At 46.6% G+C, this 26,428-nt stretch overlaps 1 protein-coding gene and 1 long non-coding RNA gene across 7 annotated transcripts in view; both read left to right on the forward strand.

Annotated features, from left to right (window-relative positions):
- Nucleotides 1-4,338, forward strand: part of FBLN2 (fibulin 2) — a 109,125-nt gene extending 104,787 nt beyond the window's left edge. For 4 of the 6 annotated variants that reach the window (XM_036349651.1, XM_036349653.1, XM_036349650.1 and 1 more), the window contains 2 exons: nt 1,116-1,239; nt 3,476-4,338. In XM_036349651.1, coding sequence (XP_036205544.1) covers nt 1,116-1,239; nt 3,476-3,833 — 482 coding nt within the window. In that variant the 3' untranslated portion in view covers nt 3,834-4,338. The remainder of the gene's footprint in view (nt 1-1,115; nt 1,240-3,475) is intronic. The other 2 variants (XM_036349647.1, XM_036349652.1) reach the window with 1 other exon arrangement.
- A 4,725-nt stretch (nt 4,339-9,063) lies between these two features.
- On the forward strand, nt 9,064-24,714 carry LOC118676692. The gene is made up of 5 exons (XR_004974191.1): nt 9,064-9,347; nt 9,819-9,913; nt 11,181-11,284; nt 20,632-20,704; nt 22,366-24,714. It is a non-coding gene; the product is annotated as an uncharacterized LOC118676692 (long non-coding RNA).
- The last annotated feature ends 1,714 nt before the right edge of the window (nt 24,715-26,428 follow it).

Here is a 26,428-nt window from a genome sequence, read left to right on the forward strand (position 1 = left end):
CCCAATGCCCCCACCCGGCACAGCCTTGGGCCTGTTGAAGCTGTGCTCTTTGAGCTGAGCTGCTGATCTTTACAGGAAGGTCTCTGGAACCCATTTACTTGATCCATGGGTCGCCTGTGGAACACACACACACACACACGCACACACACACACACACACACACACCTCATGCTTGCTTCTCTGAACGTTCCTCAGAGAGATTTACCCATGTGTTCATGTGTGTGTGTGTTTCAGGTGTGTGTGTGTATCTGTGTGGGTGTGCTTAAGCACATGTGTATGCCCAACCATATGCACAGGAAGCATGAGCATGTCTGTGCAGTTTATGGGACATTTGTGTCTGTGCATTCGGCGTCTGTTTACAAGTGATGAGTCTTGAACTTCCATCCAACAATACATGGAGAGTCATGCTCTGTGCCTGGCCCTCTGCTGGGCTGGGGCACCACAGGACTGAGAAAGACCCTCTCCCCCTGCCCTCCTGGAGCCCACACTGAGGAAAGGGAGGGTGGAAACTGAACAGACATACAAAATAACTAGGTGTGTTTGAGAGCAGGACAGGCAGTACAAGGAGAATAAAATGGCTTGAAATGGAGGGTGGTGGGGGAGGAGGGCCACTGCAGGATAGTCAGGGAGAACATCCTTAGGGTATGACCCTGAGCTGAGACTTGAACGATGAGAAGGAACCAACCACGGGAAGATGTGGGGAAAGTGTTGCAGTAGTGGGAACAGCATGTGCAAAGCCCTGAGGTGGGACAAGGGTCAGAGTATTGGGGAATCTCAGAGGGGTCTAGCAGAACTATAGCCCGAGTGGAAGGAGAGGGGTTGTACCGTAGGGCTTGGTGTCAATAGGCGGGCCAGAGTGTTTATACTGGGAGCATGGGAAGCCCTCAGCAATCATGACAAAAGACACTTTTCATTTTAAAGCCAGGTCCTCTGGCTGCTTGCTGGGCATGGAGGGGACTGGATGGGATGTGAGTGGCACAGGCTGGAACTGTGAGCTGTGGTCTTGCAGTCAGGAAGAGCTGCTCTGAGGCCCAAGGTCTCCAGCTTGGGTGATTCAGACAAGGGTCCCCAGCTGTGGGGGAATTCCTCCCATAACTCTCCTCTCCTCCCCTCAGATGTGGACGAGTGTGCACTGGGCACCCACAACTGTTCTGAGGCCGAGACCTGCCACAACATCGAGGGCGGCTTCCGCTGCCTGCTCTTCACGTGTCCTCCCAACTACATCCGAGTCTCTGAAACGTGAGTGTTTCTCCCTGCCCTGGACCCAGTCACCCTGCAGACACCACGCTGCCCAGGGGTGAGGCCAGTGGCCGTGGGCCCTGCCTTAACCACCTCCTGCTTTTCACCTGCCCCCACTGCTGAGTCTGTGGTCAAATTGACCACAAATGGCACAAATGAAAGCACCTTGCAGAAAGTTCAGAGTCTAGAGAATGAAGAGAAGGTGCATAGAAAATCTCCCTCCCTGTCTTTCTCACACATGCACATACATGCCACATTCGTCATCTATTGCTGTGTAACACGTTATCCTAACACTTAGCACCTTAACCTGACAAACAGTTATTCTTTAAACAGTTTTGGAAAGGCAGGAATCCAGGAACAGCTTAGCTGGATGGTTCTGGCTCAGGGTCTCATGGGCTGCAGAGTCCGCCGTCCAATCACATGGCTCTGGACAGGAGGTCTCAGCTCCACACCATGTGGGCCTGTCCATGGACATGCCTTCCCCAGCATAGGTCAGGGAGAGAGCGAGGGACATTTTGCAAAAGTGACACATGCTTATAAAAACATTCAAATAATAGACCCTGGCCAGTGTGGCTCTGTGGTTAGAGCATTGGCCCGTGGACCAAAGGGTTTTGGGTTTGATTCCCAGTCAAGGGCATGTACTTGGGTTACAGGTTCAATCCCCAACCCCAGTTGGGGTGCCTGTGGGAGGTAACCAATCCATGTGTCTCTCTCATGTTGGTTTCTCTTTCTCTTTTCCCCGCATCTCTCCCTAAAAGAAAAAAAAAAAAAAATCAATGGAAAAAATATCCTTGGGTGAGGATTAACCAAAAAAATTTTTTCAAACATTAAAGTGTGCCAACCAAAGTTTTTGTCCCGCCCCTCTAACAAATCATACAGTCGCCGACTGGTTGGAGCGTGTCCATCTTCTCTTTGGTCTGAACATAAAGTGCACACAGCTGCCCTGTCCCTGGTGCATTCAGCCGTTCTCATCTTGCTTTCTCTGCCTTGCAGCACTTGTGTCTGCATGTAGCCTGCCCCAAATGGTGTTTCCTGCAGGCATGTGTTCATAATTCATTTACTGCTGTCCTGCTGGCAGTTTCACATTTTCCACTATTATACACTAGAGGCCCAATGCAGGAAATTCGTTCAAGAATAGGCCTTTCTTTCCCCAGCTGCCGGCACCGGCTTCCCTCTGGGACCTGGGCTTCCCTCCGGCCGCTGGCGGGCACCCGGGACCTAGGCTTCCCTCGCAGCCCCACTTCGTCTGGAAGGTCGTCTGGAAGGACGCCTGGTCTAATTAGCATATTATGCTTTTATTATTATAGATGGGAAATGTCCATGTGCATGTGTGTTGGGACATTTAGGGAGTATGCCTAGCGGACTCTGGGCAAGTGACCTCCCTTCTCTGGGTCCTGGCTGCCGCATCTGCAGCATGGGAGTGATAGCAGCACTGTGGGTTGGTGTGAGCATCAGGTGACTGAAGATGCTAGTTTCACACAGTGGATGGCATGGCGTAAATGCGGCATCTGTGCTGCTGGCTGTTGCTCCTGTGCCAGCCTTGTGCTGCGGCCAATTGGAGAATTCTGCTCAGATCTCTAGAGTTGCTGAGCTCTGGTGCCTAAATAGCATCCCGTTTTGGAAGTAGTGAGCTTTTATATTGATTTAACAATGGAGGTGCCAGTGGCTCAGAGGGCCAAAATGAGGTCAGATTGTTGCTATGCTTAAAAATTGAGGCCTTGGCCCCCTAGGGTTTGGCTTTCTCACCACCTTCATTCAGCAGTGTTGGTCTTGAGGCTTCTACCTGAAAAATGGCAGGGCATCCCAACTCAGAGGAGGAAGTGGCCCAGAAGCAGTCAATTAATAGAAGAAAAGGAATTTGAAAAATGATTGCAATAATAAAAAACACTCTGGCCTGGGAATCTATTCCAATGATCAGTGTGCCAGTAAAGAAAAGGCAGGGAGGAGGAAGCATAGGGTGCACCAGAGCTGCTCGAGAGCTGTGCCAGGCACTGTGGTGGGTGCTGTATAAACTCACTCCACCCTCCCAAGGAAATATCTTACAGATGAGGAAGCTGAGACCCGCATAGTAAGGAGACTTAGCAGATGCTACAAGGCTATTTAGAGCAGAGCTGGGGCCAGCTGGCCCTTAAGCCTGCCTCCACCATGTCCAGGATGGTGGACAGCAGGGGTGGGAGAGCCCGGGATGGTTGTTCGTGAGCCCTGGCCCTCTGACCAAGCCCCGTGCATCCTGCAGGAAATGTGAGCGCACCACGTGCCATGACTTTTTGGAGTGCCAGAGCTCGCCAGCTCACATCACGTACTATCAGCTCAACTTCCAGACTGGCCTCCTGGTGCCGGCTCACATCTTTCGCATCAGCCCGATGCCCGCCTTTGCAGGGGACACCATTGCCCTCACTATCACCAGAGGCAACGAGGAGGGCTACTTCGGCACACGCCGGCTCAATGCCTACACAGGTGTTGTCTACCTGCAGCGGTCAGTGCGTGAGCCCCGGGACTTCGCCCTGGACGTGGAGATGAAGCTCTGGCGGCAGGGCTCTGTCACCACCTTCCTGGCCAAGATGCACGTCTTCTTTACCGCCTTTGCCCTGTGAAGTGCCTGCCTGAGCGCCTGTGCAGCACTTGGGGTGCCCCTGATGGTCCCTGTGGCACCCTCCACACCACCCTCCAGTGCACCTCTTTCTGTGGGTGCTCAGCACCGTGTGAGTGGGGCCTGGTTATCTGAGTGGTTTTTGCTACAACTGGAAAATAGCCTAATTTTGCTGAATGGATTCCTCTCAGGTTCCTGGGAGGGATCTTGGCAGCAGGAGGTCGAAAGCAACTCAAGGCACTTCAGGTGCCTGTGGGTAGAGTGAGAGGACTAAAGGCTACATGACGATTAAAGGCGGGAAACAGACCATGTGGGGCTTTGGACTCAACTGGATAGCCTGTCCCCAGTGTTGATATTCTATTTCATGTTTCACTGTGATTACTTCTCCACTTTAAAAAACCATCTTAAGTGTTTTTGTTTAATTATAAAAGTAGTGCACATACACTGCAAAAAATTTCCAATAGTACAAAAAGGTTATAAAGTAAAAAGTGACAAAAGAAAAACCCTTACTTCTGTCAAGTGTTTGAATCTGATGGTGTGTCTGAGGGCGCTGGGTCCCAGCCTGGGTGTTGAGTCAGTCTGTTGATTAAGAACCTCCTTGATGTCTGATGAAAGGAGTAACTCCAAACTAGGAGTCCCATTGAGATGACAAGTTTGTGGTGTAAACATGCTGGCATTCTGGTCCTGTCTTCTTTCACCAATGCTTCTCCTCCCTCCTTTCCCCTCTTCTTCTCCTCCTTCCCCAAGTGTGGCCCTCGGCTGGTATGCCACCTCCCCAAGTGTGGCCCTCAGGTAGTATGTCACGTTGGATATTGCCCAGAAACTCCAGTACTGGTCCCTCTCGCTAAGGCCTGTACACATCAGCTCAGGCAGAGGCCTTGGGCAGGATCCTGAGAGATGAGAGAATTCATTTTTTCTCCACTGTGCACCTGGGGCTTTGAGCTGCTATAAGGAGGATGCCTCAGGTTGGGAGGTCCCCAAGTGCACACTTGCCACTGCTCTTGGCTCTTTCTCTAAAGCAGGGATTCCAGCTGTGAGCAGTGTGTGGCTCCGTGGGCCTATGTGTAGTGGACATAGTGGACAGCAGCTGGTGTTGAAGAAATGGAATGGGACACTGTCAGTACTCTTTCCCTGGTGAAGAAGGCATGGTCAGGAAACGGCAATGCGTGTGTCACACCCCCAATGCCACTGCCTTGGGCTTGTGATGTAAAACTATTTCTTACTGTGTGTGGCCTATTGGGATTGTGGCAAACTGGGAGCTCATGCCCTATGTGGATGGTGGCACTTTGCAGCTCCAGAAACTGCCGCCTTCTGGAGATCTGGGCCCAGAAGGCCAAATGTTCCCATTCTTCAGGGAAAGTTCCCTAAGTACATTTTGATGTAAAATCTCCCAATTTTAAGATGTGATTAATTAAAACTTTGTAACCGCAGGTGTGAGCCTGCCATGGAAGGCCCACTGCCTTGTGCCCTTTCACCCTCCCTGCTCTTCACTGGCTCTGGCCGAGGCATTGCACAGAAGCCAGGGTCGCGTTCTCACTGGCTGGCTGCCTCCATTCCTTCTGCTTCTAGAAACCAGAGCTGGCAAATCTGCCAGACACATTCACTCACCAGGAAGGAACAGACTTCCACTCAAAAGGCAGATTGGGGACACCAGCAAGGGATGGGCAGCAACTGGCTACCTGGCAGAGGCCCCCACAGGCCTGCAACAGACTCCCACACTGTCCCGGGCCTTCTCCCAGTTCACAAGTGCTCCCCATGGGCCCTCGGTCAACTGGCATCACTTCCCAGGGTTTTGTCTACCTCAGCAGGTAGTCCCCACTTTTCTCTCCGGGATGTTGTGCCCATGGAATCAGCACACACAGTCTAGCTTGGCACCAGCTCATCTGAGGCTCTCCTCAGATATGAGATGTTTCCAAGGTTCAGTGATTCCAGGATTCCAGGCTGCAAGGAGCTGGGCAAGCTACAGTTGGAAGAACAAGAATCAACAAGGGTGTCCTCGCTTCAGATGCCAGACAGAAGCTGGAGGGTTCCCCCACCACCCTCACTTTCAAATATCGGGCTTTCGCCTCAGGATGTGTCACTGTACTACAGGATGGGTGACTATGCACCTAGTGTTGCCAGCCCAGGAGCCTTTGGTGCCAGCATTTTCATTGGAGCTCAGTCACATACTGTCAGCGTGGCTGGCCTTCAGTATCCAGTCCCTCCTGGAGCCACATGTCCCAAAGCCCCTATCATAAGCCACAGTATTAGACTATCCAGGGCCCAACACCCCCAGATAAACACACTCCAGTCAGGACTTTCCAAGGGCCTAGACCTCACCTCCCAGGAACCAAGGGCAAAGGCCAGACTTCAGGGAAGAGAGGGCCAGCCCCTCCAGCCTCTGATGTAGGTTTTCTTATAGGATGATGGTATTTAGGCATCTACACTTAGTATTACTTGTTACCTCTCTTGATATGCTAAATGTGCCTTATGATAAATATGTGCAGAACCATTTAGCATAGAAATGAGTGAATGGTTCCTCAGGCCAGACATCTCCCATCCTGAGGAGGCCATAACTCAGTGCTCCAGCATGTGGCCAGTGGTGTAAGCATAACCTCACCAGCCATGCCAGTGCTGTTCCACACTGCAGCAGGTAAGTGACCTGGAAAGTGAGACTGGGCCCAATCAGTTACCAGCCATTCAGCCAGTCCATCAAAAGGTCTCCCACCTGAGGCCACTCAGGTTTGCCGCTTCCATTAGACCTTGTCAGATTTCAAAAGCAGGAGTGGACTTGGCTTTGCCTTTCAGGCATCTGGTATGATCGAGATGAGGCTGTGTCCTCTTTCTCCAAATCTCTTAGATAATATAATACTGGCCCAATGTTCTGTTGGGTTTCCCTCATTTATAGCCCATTTGCCCCTTTTCCCTCGGCTCTCTCCACCCGTACTCCAGTTCTTCCACCCTTGGACGGTGCCTTCGGTTTGGCCCCTGTGCTGGTCTCGATTACAGGCAGCAATAGCAAATGCCTCCCTCCTCCACTGGTAGGGTGTGGTCATACAGACCTTCTGGGCCAGCTCCACCAGCAGGCACACTGCCGCATTCACTGTCCGTCTAGAATAGATCCTGCCAGGTAGGTGTAAAAGGAGTATCCACCCTGTTAGGCCCTTAGGATTTGTGGCATCAATGATTAGAAGTTCAGTCACCGTTTCTTGCTTAGGAATTCTCTCCCTCCTTCTGGCACCCATAGTTGCAGCCTTGCTCCTGGGACAACAGCATCAGATAGGAACAAATTAAGTTGAGATGATGTTGCAGGGGAAAAGTATAGTCATGCCAGCATCCTTCCTCTGTGGAAGAATTGTGTCATCATAACAGGCCCCCCAGATCACCTAGAAAAGCAGAGGAGTCTATTCAGGGGGACCCGCCCTTGGCCCCCTCATGGTGAGTGTGAGCACACTGCCTACAGCATGTAAGTCAGCCCTTCATGCCTGCATCTCCATCACCTTGTTTTAGAAAACCGGTTTTAATCCTCTATCTAGCCATTACTCCAAGGAAGATCTCTCTGCTCGTTGTTGGACACTGAGCTGTCACGAGTGTTGCTTGGGCTGATGAAATGGGAATGGATGGTTCAAACAGGCACCTCTGTTGTTCCAGTAACTTACTGTGTATCAAGCATTTCCTTCTACCACTAGCTGCCATGTGAGGCCCAGCCCAGAGACCTCTTCCTGCCAGGATCCCTCTGCAAGGTCCAGGGACTTCCAGAATTAGTCCATTCTCCAGCAGTGCTTGGGACTTTCCCCAGGGGATCTTCCCCACAGCTATCTACAATTTCTGTCTCTCTAGTTGACAGGACAATTCTTGTTGACTTTTTGTGCCTCAGAGGGACAAGAGGAGTGTGTCTATATCTAACCAGTTCCTGCATTGCTGAAGCCCCATAGGTTCCCTTGTTTTGTGAACCTAGATGGCTACCTCAGTGTATACCAGTACACCTGCTTGCCAATTCCAATCTATTTCCGGTCCTGGGGGGGAGTTCTTCTGATGGGCATCATCATGTCCTATTTTAATGTACCCTTAAGTCCCCATAATGATTTCCATAGAACCTGGTCCACATGGGCACCCTTTTAATAGACGCATTTTCATTGCTGTTCTCCTGACCATGCCATTGGCACTACCCATGAAACAAAACTGGGCAAATGGCATGCAGCCAGCCTAGTCTGCTGACTTGTTTTATTTCTTCCCTCAGAGGGGCAGCCTCCCAACAGGATGTTGCCCATACACCTTGAAACTGCCACCCATAAACCAAGCAGCTCTCTTTTGGTTAATCAAGAGCTTTCAGCCCAGATGGTGTGGCTCAATGGTTGAGTGTTGACCTATGAACCAGGAGGTCACAGTTCCATTCCCAGTCAGGGCAAGTGCCCGGATTTTGGGCTCAATCCCCAGTAGGGGGCATGCAGGAGGTGATTCCAGACCCAGGTGATTCCAGACTCAGTAGAAGGGGGCACATCTCTTTGCTTGTGATTATGCTGAGTACCTTCCAGCACTGCCCTAGTAGTATCTTACTGCACAAACCATGTCCATTTTATCACGGAGCTCTTCTCGACACTTACTGGCCCTCCTTGAAACCACCCACAACAGGATGGGGATTTCAGGTTTTAAGACTAGTTTATGGTTTTTAGTCATAAGAGCAGTCTCAGTTGAGGCCATGTCCAGTTGTCTCAATGGAAAATTTTTGAACCCAAGTTTTAGCGGCTGTATTGCTGGGTGGCATGTGCAGGCTGTGCCATAAGCCTGAGTCTGTGGGAGGACTCCAAGGCTTTGTTGGATCAGTTTTATGTATAGGAGCTAGCAGTGTTCCCAAATGTGGGATATGTGTCCTTCAAAACCCAAGTAAACTGACCAGTTGCTGGTCTTCTAACATGTTTTGTCCACCAGTCCCCATCACCATTGCCTGGAGGTAGACATCAATGGCTTGTTTTATAGCTGGCTAGGTAAGCGTCCCCGGTCAGACACAATGTCTATCTCAGGATGCACTCTGGTCAAGGAGACAGCCACGGCGTCTGCTCACACATCCCACTGCTCATCTAAATGTTCACCTTAATCCCATCAGCCATTGCATTTCTGTATTCTCCCAACCCAACTGTAGCTTCATTAGGACTTTACCAAAAAGCTTTTGGAATCACAGTGCATTGGGATCTCATAAGAAAAGTGCTTGGGTGACACATGGGCCCAAGAACATGGATGCCAACTTACCAAAGCAGATCTGGCTGCTGCTGCCTCAGCAATGGAGGAACACTGAGCCAAGTACATCACTGGCCACTGGCAGCAAGGGAACTACTGTGTTGGCCCCCTTCCATCTTGGGATATAAGCACTCTCTGAGGGCTTATAGAGTGTCTGACCCTCTAGCATCCTGTACAATCTGGGTCTGATCCACAGTGAAGCAGCTGAAAGACTAGCCCATGACCATGGAACCTACTGTTCATGCACAAACTACATGACCCAGAGGCAGCCAGCCTCATAGAGCGTGTGAACAGCTTTCTAAAGGTGAGTGAAACACGGGCTTGAGGGAATCATTATAAAACAATGGGGTGCTATCCTGTAGGATGCACCCCATTAAATCTGAGACCCCATATATGTTCTAAAGGAAGGATAAGCTGACTAGGATCCAAGGAATGAAAGGCGTAGCCCCATTTGTCATGACCCCACTGGCCACTGAGTGATTTTGTTCTTCCTATCTCTGCAATTCTGGACTGTCCAGGGTTGGAGGTCCTAATCATTAAAGGGGCACAATCTTCCTGGGGGAAATGGCAAAGTCCAACTGACACAAATGGCTGTTGCTCTTAGATCTTCTGATTCTCTGGACTAGTAGGTAAGGAATGGATCCCCATACTGATGGAGTAATTGCCCTTGGGCAGCAGAAGAAACAGGGATGCCTGGACACAATGGGAGCAGGGAGGAGTACGAGGAGAACTGAAATGATCTCAAGTGTTCTTGCCTCATTGTACCTGTAAACAGATCTGTGCACAGCCCCAGACCAGCACCATGGTCAAGGTGTCAAATACCAAGCTACCAAAGATCCCTCAGAATGAAGATTTGTGTTAAACTGTCAGGTGAGTCCCCAATACTCGATAAGGTGATAACTAAGGGCAAGGGCACTTTTGATAGTGGGGGAGGGAGAGGAAGAGTACCAGTGGTTGCCTCTGGTCCAATGCAGTGACAGAAGCTGTGGCTCACTCCACTCACTTTCTTTTCTGAGTTTTTTCTCTCATATAGATGGGTCCAACCAACCCTGCATGGAGAAATAGGATGCCCTAAGAATGCACCTGGCAGACCTCCAACTATGGGAGTGTAACTGACCATGGGTCCCACCTGCCAAGCTTGGAAAGCCTCTGCCATGTGTAAGCTTGTGCTTCCATGGGAAGTTCCCAGCTAGGGACCAAGTCAACCAGAAACACAGGCAGGCCCTTCCTGCAGACTCGGACTCCTCTGTGGCTAACTGGGTTGAGGGCTGTGGGCACTGCTGCTGAACCTTCCTTAGACAATGGCGGGAAGGGCCATGGCCTCCCAGGGTTCCTTCCCTCCCCTCAGATCAGACTGCTCTCACACTTACCCAGACCCCTCTGGGCATCCGTTTTTTTGAAAGAGCTGAATTTGCATGCGCACGCTCACATGAATAATGCTAAAGAGATATTTACTCTGTGTTCTCATCTCTGTTATAAACTCATCTAAATAAAAAGGTTCCAGTTACCAGGAGAGAGACTAGTTTTCCTTTGGGGGTTGGATTCCAGGAGTCTATGACCTGCCTTCTGTGTAAATCAACCGTGGCTGCCTTTTCTCACTGAACAGCCCATATGCAGATCGATCCCAGGAGTGGGGTGTTCAGAATGGCAGACCCTAACTGTGGATTGGCCAAACTGTGGTCAGAAGTGAAAGCTTCCCTAGAAATGATAACTTTTTAAAATGTATTTTTACTGATTTCAGAGAGGAAGGGTGAGGGAGAGATAGAAACATCAATGATGAAAATCATTGATTGGCTGCCTCCTACATGTCCCCTACTGGGGATCAAGCCCACAACCCAGGCATGTGCCCTGACTGGGAATCTAACAGTTACCTCCTTGTTCAAAGGTCATAACTCAATCACTGAGCTATAACAGCGGGGCAGGAATTTTTTGTCTGGTGACAAAGAGCAGTCAGTCTGCCTATCGTATCTTGGGAGAAAAAACTAAGGAGGGTGGATTGCGTTGCCACCTCATTCTGCTGTCCTTTCATCCTGTAAGAAAAAAGATAAGCTAAGTTTGAAACCTGTCAATCTGACAGCATCCAAGGATGAAAATATGAGGGGTTTATTGTGGCTCTTCTCTCTTCTTTTTCTACCAGGGACATAGGGGGTGGGAGGCTTACCATCAGGAGCCACCTCCACATTTCACATTCACCAGAGATCCTCGACTCAGAAGACACTGTGCGCTGTGTGCTTCTCACAGGTGTGTATTGTTAAGTGTTCACTGTGGTGAGAAAACTTACTGAATAATCAATGGAACACTCACTAGAGAGAACCCTGATTACCAAGGACCAAAAGTGGAGACCACACAGAGGCTGGTAGGAGGGGCAGAGGTGCAAAAGGGCTGGCTGGGCCCCACAGACAGCAACTGAAGTCCCAGAGAGATATCTCAGCTATAGGGGGTTGCCAATGAGAACTCTGGGGTCTAATTCCCAAGCTGAGCCCCCCAGCAGAGAGCAACAGAACTGAGAAGGGTACCCACATAATATTTGGCTGTGAAGAGCAGTGGGGTAGCTGTCTACCAGGGAGAGATGGCTGAAAATTCATGCATCCTCTTAAAGGGCTAATGCATAAAATTCCCTGTGGAGCCACCCATCTTGTGCTCTGACAGAAGAACAGCAGAGTGGACTGGAGCTGGGTGAGCAGAAGCCAGGATAGAGGGCTCTGGGGTTAGAGCTCAGAAGGCAGACACCCCAGTTTCCTGTGCTGAGCCATTTCCTCAGGCTGAAGAGGTAATCTTTCTCATGCAGACAATTGCTATGCAGGTGCCATTGCCTGGAAGGAAGAAAGCTGACACACCCTATTGGAAAATACTTTGCCCCTTAAGAGACTGAGAATAACAATTAGCCTCCAGAAACAATTAACCCACCCTGTTGAAAAAAACTGTTGCCACATCTGTGGATGATTGCCTGAGGGAAGATCAAGAGCAGTGGTTTTCAACCTTGGCTGCACATTAGAATCACCTGGGAATCTTTTTAAAATCCTGATTTCTGGGCCTCATCCTCCAAAATTCTGTTTCTTTGTTACTAATGTTGTGGCCCCACCCCATAACAAGGAAACAGAATTTCCGGAGGATGAGGCCCAGAAATCAGGATTTTAAAAAGATTCCCAGGTGATTCTAATGTGCAGCCAAGGTTGAGAACCACTGATCAAGAGGAATTCTATCAGTCTTCAGCCAGAGGTGGTCTCTGGAGCCTTTGAGTCCTTGCCTGAGCTAATTGGTCAGAAACAGTGTTTCACACTGTCCTGCACTAGAGATTGGGAGGCATAGCAGATCTACCTAATACATAGTCACAAACCCAAACAGGTAGCCAAAATGAGGCAACAAAGAAACTACCCACAAATGAAAGAACCAGAGAATTATTGAGAAGATATAAATGAATGGAGATAAGAAACTTATATGAAACAGACTTCAGAATAATCATAGTAAAGATGTTCAACAGCATGAGAAAGAATATAGTAATTATGAAAAACAGTTGGGAATAAAGATTGATATAGCAAAAATAAAAAAATACATTGGAATGAATACACAGCAGATTAGGGGAGTCTGAGGATCAGATCAGTGAGTTAGAAGACAGGATTGAAAAAAATCAATCAGAGAACCAAAAAGAAAAAAAAAAAAAACAATTAAGAAACAGGACAGCTTAAGGGAGCTGTGGGACAATGTGAAACATAACAATATTAGAATAGCAGGTGTTCCAGAAGAGGCAGAAAGGGAGAAAGGGACAGAGAATGTGTTTGAAGAAATAATGGCAGAAAACTTCCCTAAGCTGGTGAGGAAAAAGTCACACAAGTTCAGGAGGCACAGAGAACCCCAAGCAAGAAGAACCCAAACAGGCCCATGCCCAGACACATCATAATTAAAATGCCAAAAATTAAAGAAAAATAATCTTAAAAATAGCAAGAGAAAAGCACACTGTTACCTACAAAGGAGTTTCCATAATGCTAACACCTGATTTCTCATCAGAAACTCTACAGATCAGAGGGAATGGCATGAAGTACTCAAGGTAATGGAAAGCAAGGATGTGAAACCAAGATTACAATATCCAGCAAGGCTATAATTAAAATAGACAGTCAAATAAAGAGTTTCCCAGACCAAAAAAAAAAAAAAAGGCTAAATGAATACATCACCACCAAGAAATGCTAAAGGGACTGGTGTGATGAGAATAAGAAATCAAGAGAAAAACCTAGACATATAGAATTAAAATGGCAAAAAACAAATACCTATCAATAATAACCTTAAATGTAAATGGATTAAATGCTCCAATCAAAAGACAAAGGGATGCTGAATGGATACAAAAACATGACACAACTATATGCTGTCTACAAGAGACCCACCACAGAACAAAAGACACACACAAGATGACAGTGAAGGGTTGGAAAAAAATTTTCCATGCAAGTGGAAAAGAAAAAAACTGGAGTAGCAACACTCATATCTGACAAAATAGACTTTGAAATGAAGGCCATCACAAGAGACAACAAAGGACACTACATAATACTAAAGGGGTCAATCCAACAAGAGGATATAACCCTGGTAAACATATATGCACCCAACATAAGAGCACCTAAATATATTAAAAAACTTCTAGAGGACTTTAGAGTAGAGATTAAAAACTAAGATCATAGTAGGGGACTTTAACACCCTGCTGACTTCACTAGATAGATTTTCCAGACAAAAAATTAACAAGGAAACTGTGACTCTAAAGGACACACTGGATCAAATGGATTTAATTGACATTTATAGAACACTTCACCCCAAAGCTACAGAATATACATTCTTCTCAAGTGCACATGGATCATTCACAAAGATAGACCACATATTAGGACACAAAACAAGTCTCTACAAGTTCTAGAATATTGAAATCATATCAAGCATCTTCTCAGATCACAGAGGAATGAAATTAGAAATCAACTACAGTAAAAACACCCAAAAACATTCAAAAACATGGAGGCTAAATAGCCTGTTATTAAACAATGAATGGGTTACCAACAAGATCAAGAAAGAAACAAAAAACTTACTGGAAACAAATGAAAATGAACACACAACAACCCAAGATCTCTGGGACACAGCAAAAGCAGTCCTGAGAGGGAAGTTCATAGTGGTACAAGCTTACCTCAAAAAAACAAACAAACAAAAAACCACCACAAAACAACAAAAAACCAAAACACACATACTCACACACAAAACAACAACAGCAACAACAACAGCAACAACAACAACAAAACACAAGAAAAATCAACAATAAACTATTTACCCTACAACTTGAACTAGAAAGAGAAAAACAATAAAGCCCAGAGTAAGTAAAAGGAAGGAACTAATAAAGATTAGAGCAGAAATAAATGACATAGAGAAAAAAAAGACAATATAAAAAAATCAATGAAACCAAGAGCTGATTCTTTGAAAGGATAAACAAGATCGATGAATCAGCCAGACTCATAAAGAAACAAAGAGAGAGGACCCAAATAAATAAAATCAGAAATGAAAGTGGAGAAGTAACTACTGACACCACAGAAATACAAAAGATTATAAGAAAATACTATGAACAACTATATGCCAACAAGCTGGACAATGAGGATGAAATGGACAAATTCCTAGAAAAACACCATCTCCCCAAACTGAATCAGTTAGAAGCAGAAAATCTGAATAGGCCAATATCAACTGATGAAATAGAGGCAGTAATAAAAAACTCCCAGCAAACAAAAGCCCCAGTCCGAATGGCTTCACAGAGGAGTTTTACCAAACATTCAAAGAAGAACTAACACCTATACTCCTCAAATTATTACAAAAAATTCCCAAGCAAGGAACACTTCCAAGCTCTTTTTATGAAAGCAGCATTATCTTAATTCCAAAACCAGATAAAGACACTACAATGAAAGAGAATTACAGGCCAATATTTCTGATGAACATAGATGCTAAAATCCTCAACAAAATATTAGCTAATCACATCCAGCAATATATTAAAAAGATCATACACCATGACCAAGTGGGATTTATTCCAGGGATGCAAGGCTGGTACAATATTCATAAACCAATAAATGTGATACATCACATAAATTGAAAGACAAAAATCACATGATCATATCAATAGATGCAGAAAAAGCATTCTACAAAATCCAGCACCCATTTTTTTTTTTATAAAAACCCTCAGCAAAGTGGGAATAGAGGGAGCATATGTCAACATGATAAAGGCCATAATGACAAAACTATAGCCGACATTATACTCAATGGGCAAAAACTAAAACAATTTCCCCTAAGAACATCAGCAAGAGAGAGATGCCTGCTTTCACCACTCTTATTCAACACAGTACTGGAAGTCCTAGCCACAGTCATCAGACAAGAAGAAGAAAAGGCACCCAAATTGGAAAGGAGGAAGTAAAACTCATTAGCTACAGATGACATGATTTTGTACATAGAAAACCCTAAAGACTCCACTAAAAAATTACTAGATTTAATAAATGAAGTTAGCATGTAGCAGGATACAAAATCAACACCCCAAAATCAATGGCTTTTTTATATACCAATAATGAATTCTCAGAAAGAGAAACTAAAAAAATAATCTCATTTACCATTGCAACAAAAAAATTAAGATACTTAGGAATAAACTTAACCAAGGAGGCAAAACACCTGTTCTTGGAAATCAACAGGACGTTGAAATAAGACATAGAAGAAGATATAAACAAGAGGAAGAATATACCATGTTCATGGATTGGTAGAATTAACATCAATAAAAAGTTCTTACTACCCAACCCAATCTACAGATTCAATGCAATCCTTATTAAAATACCGATAGCATACTTCACAGAGCTAGAACAAAGACTCCAAAAATTTATATGGAATCAAAAAAGATCCTGAATAGCTTCAGCAATCTTGAGAAAGAAAAACAAAGTTGGAGGAATCACAATACCAGATACCATGTTATACTCCAAAGCCACCTTAATCAAAACAGCATAGTACTTACTGGCACAAGAACAGGCATATAGACCAAAGGATCAGAACAGAGATCCCAGAAATCAATTCAAGAGATTATGCTCAATTAATATTTGGCAAAGGAGGCAAGAACATACAATGGAGTCAAGAGAGTCTCTTTAATAAATGGTGTTGAGAAAATTGGACAGATACATGAAAAAAATGAAACTAGACCACCAACTTACACCATACATAAGAATAAACTCAAATGGATAAAAGACTTAAATGTAAGTCATGAAACCATAAAAGTCCTAGAAGAAGCCATAGGCAGCAAAATCTCAGACATCTCTCCTAGCAAAATGTTTATGGATGCATCTCCTAGGACAATGGAAATTAAGGAGAAAATAAAAAAAAATGGGACTACATCAAAATAAAAAGCTTCTGCATAGCAAAAGAAACCATCAACAAAATGGAAAGGGAGCCCACTGTATGGAAGAACATATTTGGCAATGATACATCTGATAAAGGGTTAATATCCAAAATACTAGTATATAAGGATCTCATACAACTTAACAAAAGGAAGACAATCAATCCAATTAAAAAATGGGCAAAGGACCTAAATAGACACTTTTCCAAAGAGAACATACAGATGGCCAAGAGACATATGAAAAAATGCTCAGTGTCGCTGACCATCAGAGAGATGCAAATTAAAATGACAATGAAGTAACACCTCACATCTGTCAGAATGGCTACCATCAACAAATCATAAGTGCTGGCGAGGATGTGGAGAAAAGGGAACCCTAGTACACTGCTGGTGGGAATGCAGACTGGTGCAACTATCATGGAAAACAATGTGGAGTTTCCTCAAAAAATTAAATATGGAACTGCCATTTGACCTAGTGGTCCTACTTCTAGGAATATATCCTAAGAAACCAGAAGCACCAATCAGAAAGAATGTATGCACCCTTATATTCATAGCAGCACAATTTACAATAGCTAAGATCTGGAAACAAACCAAGTGCCCATCAGTAGATGAGTGGATAAAAAAGCTGTGGTACATTTATACCATGGAATGCTATGCAGCAGTAAAAAAGAAGGATCTCTTACCCTTTGAGACAGCATGGAGAGACCTGGAGAGTATCATGCTAAGAGAGGCAAGTCAGTCAGATAAAGACAAGTATTACATGATCTCACTCATATGTGAAATCTAAGTAACAAAATAAACTGATGAACAGAGTGGATCCAGACTCATGGAAGCATGGAACAGAGTGCAGAATCTCAAAGGGAAGGCTGGGGGGAGTTAGCAGGTGGGGAGTAATTAACCAAAGACCTTGTATGCATATATGCATAACCCATGGGCACAGACAGTAGGGTGCTGATGACCCGGGTGGGGGGGTGTGGTTTGAAGGGAGTGAATGTGGGAAAGAGTTCACTGTGGGAGAAAGGGCCCCTGGTGTTGGAGTTTGACGGCTGGGCTGTTGAGAACACCTGCCAGCACAGCATCAAATCCCCTTCTTTGAGTTCAGTGCCTCACTCTTTGTTGGGGAACTACTCCCCTCTCCCCCTGCACAGTGGCATCCATATGTGTTGGACCTAAGTGGACTAGCTGTCGTGTTCCTGGCTACTATGACTGGTTGCAGAATGTGCCCTGATGCCATTGAGGCAATGAGGTGCTGAGACCCTTGCTGGGAATACTGGGATGGAGGTGATATTCTTGTCCCTTGACCTTGAATCTAAGGAATATCAGGCCTGGAGCTGCTGCCTCCACATTGCTGCAGGTAAAGGGTAAAACAGAAGCCAGCACTGCTAAAAGCAAAGTAGAGCTGGATAAATAGTCCTGGCTACTAGCAGCGCCTGAGCCTGAGCCCCAAGCCCTGCCAGGCCACAAACCTTTGACTTTTCTGTCATTACCTTCTTTTCTGTGTAAGCTAATTTCGTTGAGTGTTCTGTCAAATGCAGCAGGTATGTCCAACATAATACAGTGTCAAGTAGGGAGGGCATGGCAGGCAAGGCCACATCATGTGCAAAGCTTCTGAGAAGTGGGAGGCTGGTGTGCCTGAGGCTTCATGAAAGGCGATTGGCATGATTAGAGGGTGGAATTGGAGCTGGGCAAGGCCAGAGGGGATGTGCTAGACCTTGGATAGGACATTGATCTAATCCTTAGGGTGACAGCGAGCTGAAGCATTGTTGGGTGGTCAGTTTTGCACTTTGCAGATGTCCCCCTGGCTGCCCTCTGGAGAATGGAGTACGGGACTGGGCAGGTTCCTGAAGAAGTTGATCCCTTGGGGATATTAGGGCCCTTGGATGCTGGTCTTATCACTTCAACCCTATCTCATGTCCAGGCCCCTATCTTATCTCAGGGACAAGCCAAGGACTTGCTCATCAGACTAGACCCATCTGAACCAGAACTGCAATATTTGTACTCATGCTTTCTGCATCCTCTCTGCTCTCCAGGCCCCAGGGAGGGGCAACAGTGCATTGTCTTGAGTCAGGTGGAGCACAGCACCCCACCCCCACCCCCACCACACACACACACACACACACACACACACACACACACACACAGTCCCAGATCTTTCAGGCGGCCCCCACCCTGCCTGCTGGCCCCCTCTGCTGAGGCCTCCTGCTGCCTGCAGGGCCCAGTCTGTGTCAGTCTGCTTGCTCTCTGGACAGAGCCAGCCTGGAGCCAGCTAGAGACAGGCACACCTGCAGGGGGAGAGTATGCCGATGCTCACCAGCATGGCAGGAGGGATGGCCAATGTGTCTCTCACAGAGGGCCATGTAGGGAGCACCTGGGGCTGCTGGCCTTTCTGCTGTGTTGTTTTTCAGACCCACATAACTGCCTCTGGGGACTGTATCGATACTCCATCCTGCTCCTCAGGCCTCCACTCGAACATCTTGGTTGTGTCTCTGTGTTAAAAGGAGCTTTAGAAAATTAGTGCTGTGGCTTGGTGTACAGGTAACTTTTAAATTACCTTTTTATTTTAGAAGAGGTTTAGATTTATAGATAAAGTGCAAAGAAAGCACAGAGTTCCTGCACACTGGCACCCACCCAATTTAATTGTTAGCATATTACATTATCATACACACTTGTCACAATGAATGAACCAATATTGAACTAGAGCCCATAGTTTATTCAGATTCCCCCTATGTCCTTTTCTGTCCTGGCTAGACGATTGCTCAGCCCTTGGTGGTAAGGTGGCTGGTTAGGACTGTCAGACACCCTCTCCTGGGTGTGGCTGATGCTTTCCTAGGGGCTAGAACAGTGATGGTGAACCTCTTGAGCTCGGCGTGTCAGCATTTTGAAAAACCCTAACAACTCTGGTGCTGTGTCACATATAGAAATTTGTTGATATTTGCAACCATAGTAAAACAAATATTTATATTTTTGATATTTATTTTATATATTTAAATGCCATTTAACAAAGAAAAATCAACCAAAAAAATGAGTTCACGTGTCACCTCTGACACGCGTGTCAGAGGTTCACCATCACTGGGCTAGACTGAGATAGTGGGTTTAGGGGAAAGACCACACCATGTCAAGGGAACATGAAGTTCATAGGACATGTCACTATGATATTGACCTTGATCAACTAGCTGAGGTCATGTTGGACGGGTTTCTTGGATGTAAAGTGGCTTTTTCTTCCTCCACCTCCCATACTACATCCTTTTATGCACATATTTTAATTCTTTAATGGTCTTGGGGTATAGGCATCATTCAGTTACTTAATTGTTCTTCATTCAGCACCATTTTAAACTTTTAAAAATATTTTTATTGATTTCAGAGAGAGAGAGATAGAGAGATAGAAACAATGATGAGAGAAAAATCATTGATTGGCTGCCTCCTGCACGTCCCACAATGGGGATTGAGCCCGCAACCTGGGCATGTGCCCGTGGCTGGAATCAAACCTGGGACCCTTTAGTCTGTAGGCCGGCACTCTATCCACTGAGCCAAACCAGTTAGGGTCCATTTTAAACTTTTATTATTGCTGTGTGCATCTGGTCTGTGCTGCAGAGCCTTCTGCAGGACCAACAACTGGCCCCAGTGATGACATCCAGGCTGCCCCGAATACCGACCCTCAGACTGTGCCACAGTGAACATCCTTGCCCTTGGGGCCTGTTTCAGGACTTCTCTGGACACAGAACTAGGAGTAAAGTGCTGGTCAGCAGGTGTCTGCCCTGCAGAAAGGTGGCACCAGTCCGCCTCCTGCAGCCCATGTCCCCATCGATAGCTCACTTCCTGACACGGGCCACGCTGATAGCGTACAGTGCTGCCTGCCTAGTACAGGTAGGTGTCTGGTCACCACACACGGGCACCCCTATGAGGCTTGCTTCATCCAAGTCATTGAGCCACACCAACCACAAACCAGAGTCCCCTCTGGCGAGCTGAGGACCCACATGCTCTATTGCTTGACTGGCACAATATTTAGAATTTTTTTTTTTGAGCCAACATGTAAACATTGAATAATTTCACATCAACATTTAAGTTTTGAGCTAGAAATCCCAGATTTCCTCCTTCTCATGGTTTTCCAGAGTAAAGCTGTTCTCTTAAAATATATGGGTTTGATAGTTTCCATGACCTCTTAAAACCTCATGGCTTCTGCAGAATAGGCTCAGATTATCGCAAAGCCCTTTTCTTACAGGGAGAGCTGACCTGCCACGGGCCAGGCGGCCTGGCTGGAGGTGGAGCACCTGTCACTATACTAGCTGTGCCTGGTGAGTCTGGACATAGGATGGGGCCCTTGGAGTTCATCTTATTCAGATTTCCTGATTTTGTGAGACAGGCATTTCCCCCTCCTGCTTCTCTGCAAGCCATAGGATGGAGGTGGCACCTTCCAACATCTGTGGGGCAATGGTGCCCCCTTGTGGCTGCAGCTCCAACCCAGCGGCTCTGCTCACTGCCAATGGAAAGGGGTGGATTTGGACCCCTGGGCATGGGGGAAAGGTATTTCTGGTGGCCAGGAGAGTCACGGTATCTCATGGGGCACACTAGAGGCCCTGCCCATGAGTGGAGTGAAGGATGCATCGGAAGCAGAGGCTGTGGAGATCTGAGGGAGGCCAGATGGGGAGGGCAGTGGATGATGAGTGAGGACTGGTTCTTGAGGGGATATGGCCTAGGTCAGTGGTCAGCAAACTCATTAGTCAACAGAGCCAAATATCAACAGTACAATGATGGAAATTCCTTTTGAAAGCCAAATGTTTTAAACTTAAACTATATAGGTAGGTACATTGTTATTAACTTAATTAGGGTACTCCTAAGCTGGCCTTTGCTAAAAACGTCCTCAATCTGATTGAGATACCTTTGCTGAGGTCGACCCCTTCCAACTCTCCCATCCTCAACTCGTGCATGAATCGCGCGCGCGCCTCCCCCCGCGCTGCGTGTCCCTCCGCCCGCCTGCGCCCGAGGTCTTCTAACACCGCTTCTTCAAAATAGACTCGTCCAGGCCGAAAACCGACTTCTGCACATGGGCCATGAAGTTTCAGTCCCACTGTATGTGCACGCCCGCACGTGGTATTTTGTGGAAGAGCCACACTCAAGGGGCCAAAGAGCCGCATGTGGCTCGCAGCCGTGGTTTGCTGACCACTGACTTCGGTGGTGTCCTGACTTTGGCAGAGTGGCCAACTCTCCTTGAGCAACAAGTGTGTCCCTTGCCCCAAGACAGTATTCTCTTTAGGGTCAGCTCCTGTGGGATCAAGAATTCCCACCCACAAGATTTTCCTGACAAACGAACTTACTGACCTCCCCTGCCATGGGTGGGACCACCATTAATGGCCAAGTGCTTTAATGGTGGAACTGTGGGCAAAGGGCATCGCCCAGAGAACTGAGATGACCGTTCCACAAACCTCTACTCAGCAGCCTCTGTGAGTGGGGCTCTGTGTCACTAACTTGGGACAGAGGTGAAAACTGAGGCTCAGAGAAAGCAGGTGACTTGCCTAAGTTCACAAGGATATTTGAACCCAGGTGTGCTTGACTGCAAAAGTTCATTGCTCAAGAGAATGCGAAGATAAGCAACAAACTGGTAGAAAGTATTTGTGAAAGACATAGTTGATAAAGGACAGTTATCCAAAAATTACAAAGAACTCTGAAAAGTCAACAATAAGAAAACAAATAACCTGATTTTAAAATGGGCAAACGAGCCCTGGCCGTTGTGGCTCAGTTGGTTGAGTATTGTTCCCTGCACTGAAAGGTTCCCAGTTCAATTCCCAGTCAGGGCACATACCCAGATTGCAGTTCCACCCCTGGTCGGGGTGCATGCAGGAGGCAGCCAATTGGCATTTCTCTCTCACATTGATGTCTCTCTCTCTCTTTCTCTCTCTCTCTCTCTCTCTCTCTCTCTCTCTCTCTCTCATCAATAAAAATATATATTTTTAAAAAGGGCAAATGACCTTAAGATACATATCACTAAAGAAGATTTATAGATGACAAGCATATGAGAACATGCTCCTTATCATATGTCAGCAGGAAAATGCAAATTAAAACAAGGAGATATCACTATCTGCCTACTAAAATGGCCAAACTCTCAAACACTGACAACAAATGCTGCTGAGGATGTGGAGTAACAGGTACTCTCATTCCTTGCTGGTGGGAATGCTAAATGGCACAGCCACTATGGGCAACAGTTTGCCAGGTTCTTACAAAACTAAACATACTCTCGCAATCCAGCAATTGCACTCCTTGGTATTTATCTATGAGTGGAAACCTTACATCCACACAAAAACCTGCACACAGATATTTATAGCAACTTTCTTCATAGTTGCCAAAACTTAGGAGCAATCAGCATGTCCTTCAGCAGTGATGGATAAATAAACTGGTTCATTCAGACAATGGAACATTATTCAATGCTAAAAAGGAATGAGCTACTAAGTCATGAAAAAACATGGAAGAACCTTAAATTCACATTATTAAGTCTAAGGAGCCACTCTGAAAAGGCTACATACTGTCTGATCCCAACTACAGACTTACTGGAAAAAGCAAAACTATGGAGACAGCAAAAAGATCAGTGGTTGCCAGGAGTTAGGGAAGAGGGCGGGATGAACAGGCAGAGTACGGAGGGTTTTTGGGGGAGTGAAACTGCTCTGTATACTATAATGATAGACATGTCTTTATGCATTTTCAAAACCCTCAGAATATATAACACCAAGAGTGAGCCCAGTGTGAACTAAGGACTTTGGATGATAATGGTAGGTTAATGTAGACTCTCGATGGTGGGGGGACTGCATGTGTGATGCTGGGGAGACTGCATGTGATGGTGAGGAGACTGCATGTGATGATAGGGAGACTGCATGTGATGGTGAGGAGGCTGCATGTGTGATGTTGGGGAGGCTGCCTGTGATGGTGAGGAGGCTGCATGTGTGATGTTGGGGAGACTGCATGTGATGATAGGGAGACTGCATGTGATGGTGGGGAGACTGCATGTGTGATGATAGGGAGACTGCATGTGATGGTGGGGAGACTGCATGTGTGATGCTGGGGAGACTGCATGTGATGGTGAGGAGGCTGCATGTGTGATGTTGGAGAGACTGCATGTGATGATAGGGAGACTGCATGTGATGGTGAGGAGACTGCATGTGATGGTGAGGAGACTGCATGTGTGATGTTGGGGAGACTGCATGTGATGATAGGGAGACTGCATGTGATGGTGGGGAGACTGCATGTGTGATGATAGGGAGACTGCATGTGATGGTGGGGAGACTGCATGTGTGATGCTGGGGAGACTGCATGTGATGGTGAGGAGGCTGCATGTGTGATGTTGGAGAGACTGCATGTGATGATAGGGAGACTGCATGTGATGGTGAGGAGACTGCATGTGATGGTGAGGAGACTGCATGTGTGATGTTGGGGAGACTGCATGTGATGATAGGGAGACTGCATGCGATGGTGAGGAGGCTGCATGTGTGATGTTGGGGAGACTGCATGTGATGGTGAGGAGGCTGCATGTGTGATGTTGGGGAGACTGCATGTGATGGTGGGGAGACTGCATGTGTGATGGTGAGGAGACTGTATGTGTGATGTTGGGGAGACTGCATGTGTGATGGTGAGGAGACTGCATGTGATGATAGGGAGACTGCATGTGTGATGTTGGGGAGACTGCATGTGATGGTGAGGAGGCTGCATGTGTGATGTTGGGGAGACTGCATGTGATGGTGGGGAGACTGCATGTGTGATGGTGAGGAGACTGTATGTGTGATGTTGGGGAGACTGCATGTGTGATGGTGAGGAGACTGCATGTGATGATAGGGAGACTGCATGTGTGATGGTGAGGAGACTGCATGTGATGGTGGGGAGACTGCATGTGATGGTGAGGAGACTGCATGTGTGATGCTGGGGAGACTGCATGTGATGGTGAGGAGGCTGCATGTGTGATGTTGGGGAGACTGCATGTGATGGTGAGGAGACTGCATGTGTGATGTTGGGGAGACTGCATGTGATGATAGGGAGACTGCATGTGATGATGAGGAGACTGCATGTGTGATGCTGGGGAGACTGCATGTGATGGTGAGGAGACTACATGTGTGATGTTGAGGAGACTGCATGTGATGATAGGGAGACTGCATGTGATGGTGAGAAGACTGCATGTAATGGTAGGTGTATAGGGCAATCTACCCTTTCCATGTAATATTGCTGTGAACCTAAGACTACTCTGAAAAATAGTCTTTTACAAAAGGGCTTATTGCCCTAACCGGTTTGGCTCAGTGGATAGAGTGTTGGCCTCCTGACTGAAGGGTCCCAGGTTCGATTCCGGTCAAGGGCATGTTCCTTGGTTGTGGGCACATCCCCAGTAGGGAGTGTGCAGGAGGCAGCTAAATCGATGTTTCTCTCTTATCGATGTTTCTAACTCTCTATCCCTCTCCCTCTCCCTTCCTCTCTCTAAAAAAATCAATAAAATATATATTTTTAAAAAATGGCTTATTGCATTGCCTTATTGAACTGTCACTACAATTATGAGGAAACTTCAGGGGGCTGTGGACACTTGAGGGCTCTTACACTGCCATTAGGGGAGGCTTCCTGGAGGAGGTGTTGCCTCTAGTGCTTTAAAGGTCCAGGTAGAGAAGCAGGGAGGGCATTCCAGGCAGAGGAACCAGCAAGTACAAAGGCATCAGATTATGAGGTGTTGGAGGAGCAGCGGAAGTTGTGAGGTGCAGAGTGGGGGTGCTTGTGCAGAACTGATTTGCAGGTGGTGGGCCAGAGGACTCTGGCTACTTCCCTAGAGCCTCATGGAACTGGCCCAGAGTCAAAGTGAAGTATGGTTTTGTGGAGGCTCCTCTGGGCCACCGGGTGTAGTCAGGGACACTTGACCCTAGCTTGCAGAGCTATAGGCAGCCCTGCAGGCACAAACAGGGGAGTGGTGTGCTAGGCTCAGCTAGCGAAGTCCCAGGACCTGGAAAGAAATCAGATTTGTGAATACAGTGGTGCAAAAATGACATCTTTTGTTTGTCACTAACCCCTAATGGAAATGTAGTTTCCTTTCATTATGTATGCAGGCAACAAACCACAGTAGCATTAGCTGTGTTCACATCACATTTCATATATCTCAAAATATCGCTTATGTTCAGCAGTACTTTAAAATCGCTGTGAGTGATAGACTTGTTGCTTGACTGTGTTATTAATTGTGTTAGGGAGGGTGGGGGTAAGGGGGAGAGATCAACCAAAGGACTGGTATGCATGCATATAAGCCTAACAAATGGACACAGACAACAGGGGGGTGATGGCATGAGTGGGTGGGGGTGCGGGGATGGGGAGGAGGTAATGCGGGGATAAGGACACATATGTAATACCTTAATCAATAAAGAAATTTTTTTAAAAAAATTCAATGGGGAAAATACCCTCATGAAAGGATTAAAGAGAGAGAGAGAGAGCGAGCGAGCGAGAGAGGCTGTAGATAAGAAGTGGATGGTTCAGCAGGGAAAGGGGATGCTTGCTCCATAGTGTAAGTACCTGGTAAGGGGGTAGGGAGTGAAAATCAGAGCACCAGGGAAGGAGCTGCCTTAAACAGAAAGAGAAACGCTGTAACTGAAAAGGAGGAAAAGCGTGTACAGGTCAAATGGAGAATAGAGATTGGAATAAAGATGGGCCTGCAGGAGCCAGTACAACCATATAGTTTCGAACTGGGAGCACTCACCCTGTTCGAGTCTGAAATGGGAAAGCTCTCTGTGATGGAAATGTTCATTATCTTGACTGTGGTGGTTTCACAGGCACAAACACACGTTAAAACTCATCAAAATGTACACTTTAAATCATGCAAATTTATGGTACATCAATTATACCTCAATAAAATTGTGACAAATTTCAGAAAGAAAGAAAGAAAGAAAGGAAGGAAGAAAGGAAGAAAGAAGCCCACATAGTGCTAGACTTCTTTTCAGTATTTCTGGTAACTACAATTACAATGTAATTGGCATTTAAAAACCTACAGATTCCTCCACCCTGCCAAAGAGATTTCT

Source organism: Myotis myotis, unplaced genomic scaffold (assembly GCF_014108235.1).
Source record: "Myotis myotis isolate mMyoMyo1 unplaced genomic scaffold, mMyoMyo1.p scaffold_m19_p_2, whole genome shotgun sequence".
NCBI classification, from domain to species: domain Eukaryota; kingdom Metazoa; phylum Chordata; class Mammalia; order Chiroptera; family Vespertilionidae; genus Myotis; species Myotis myotis.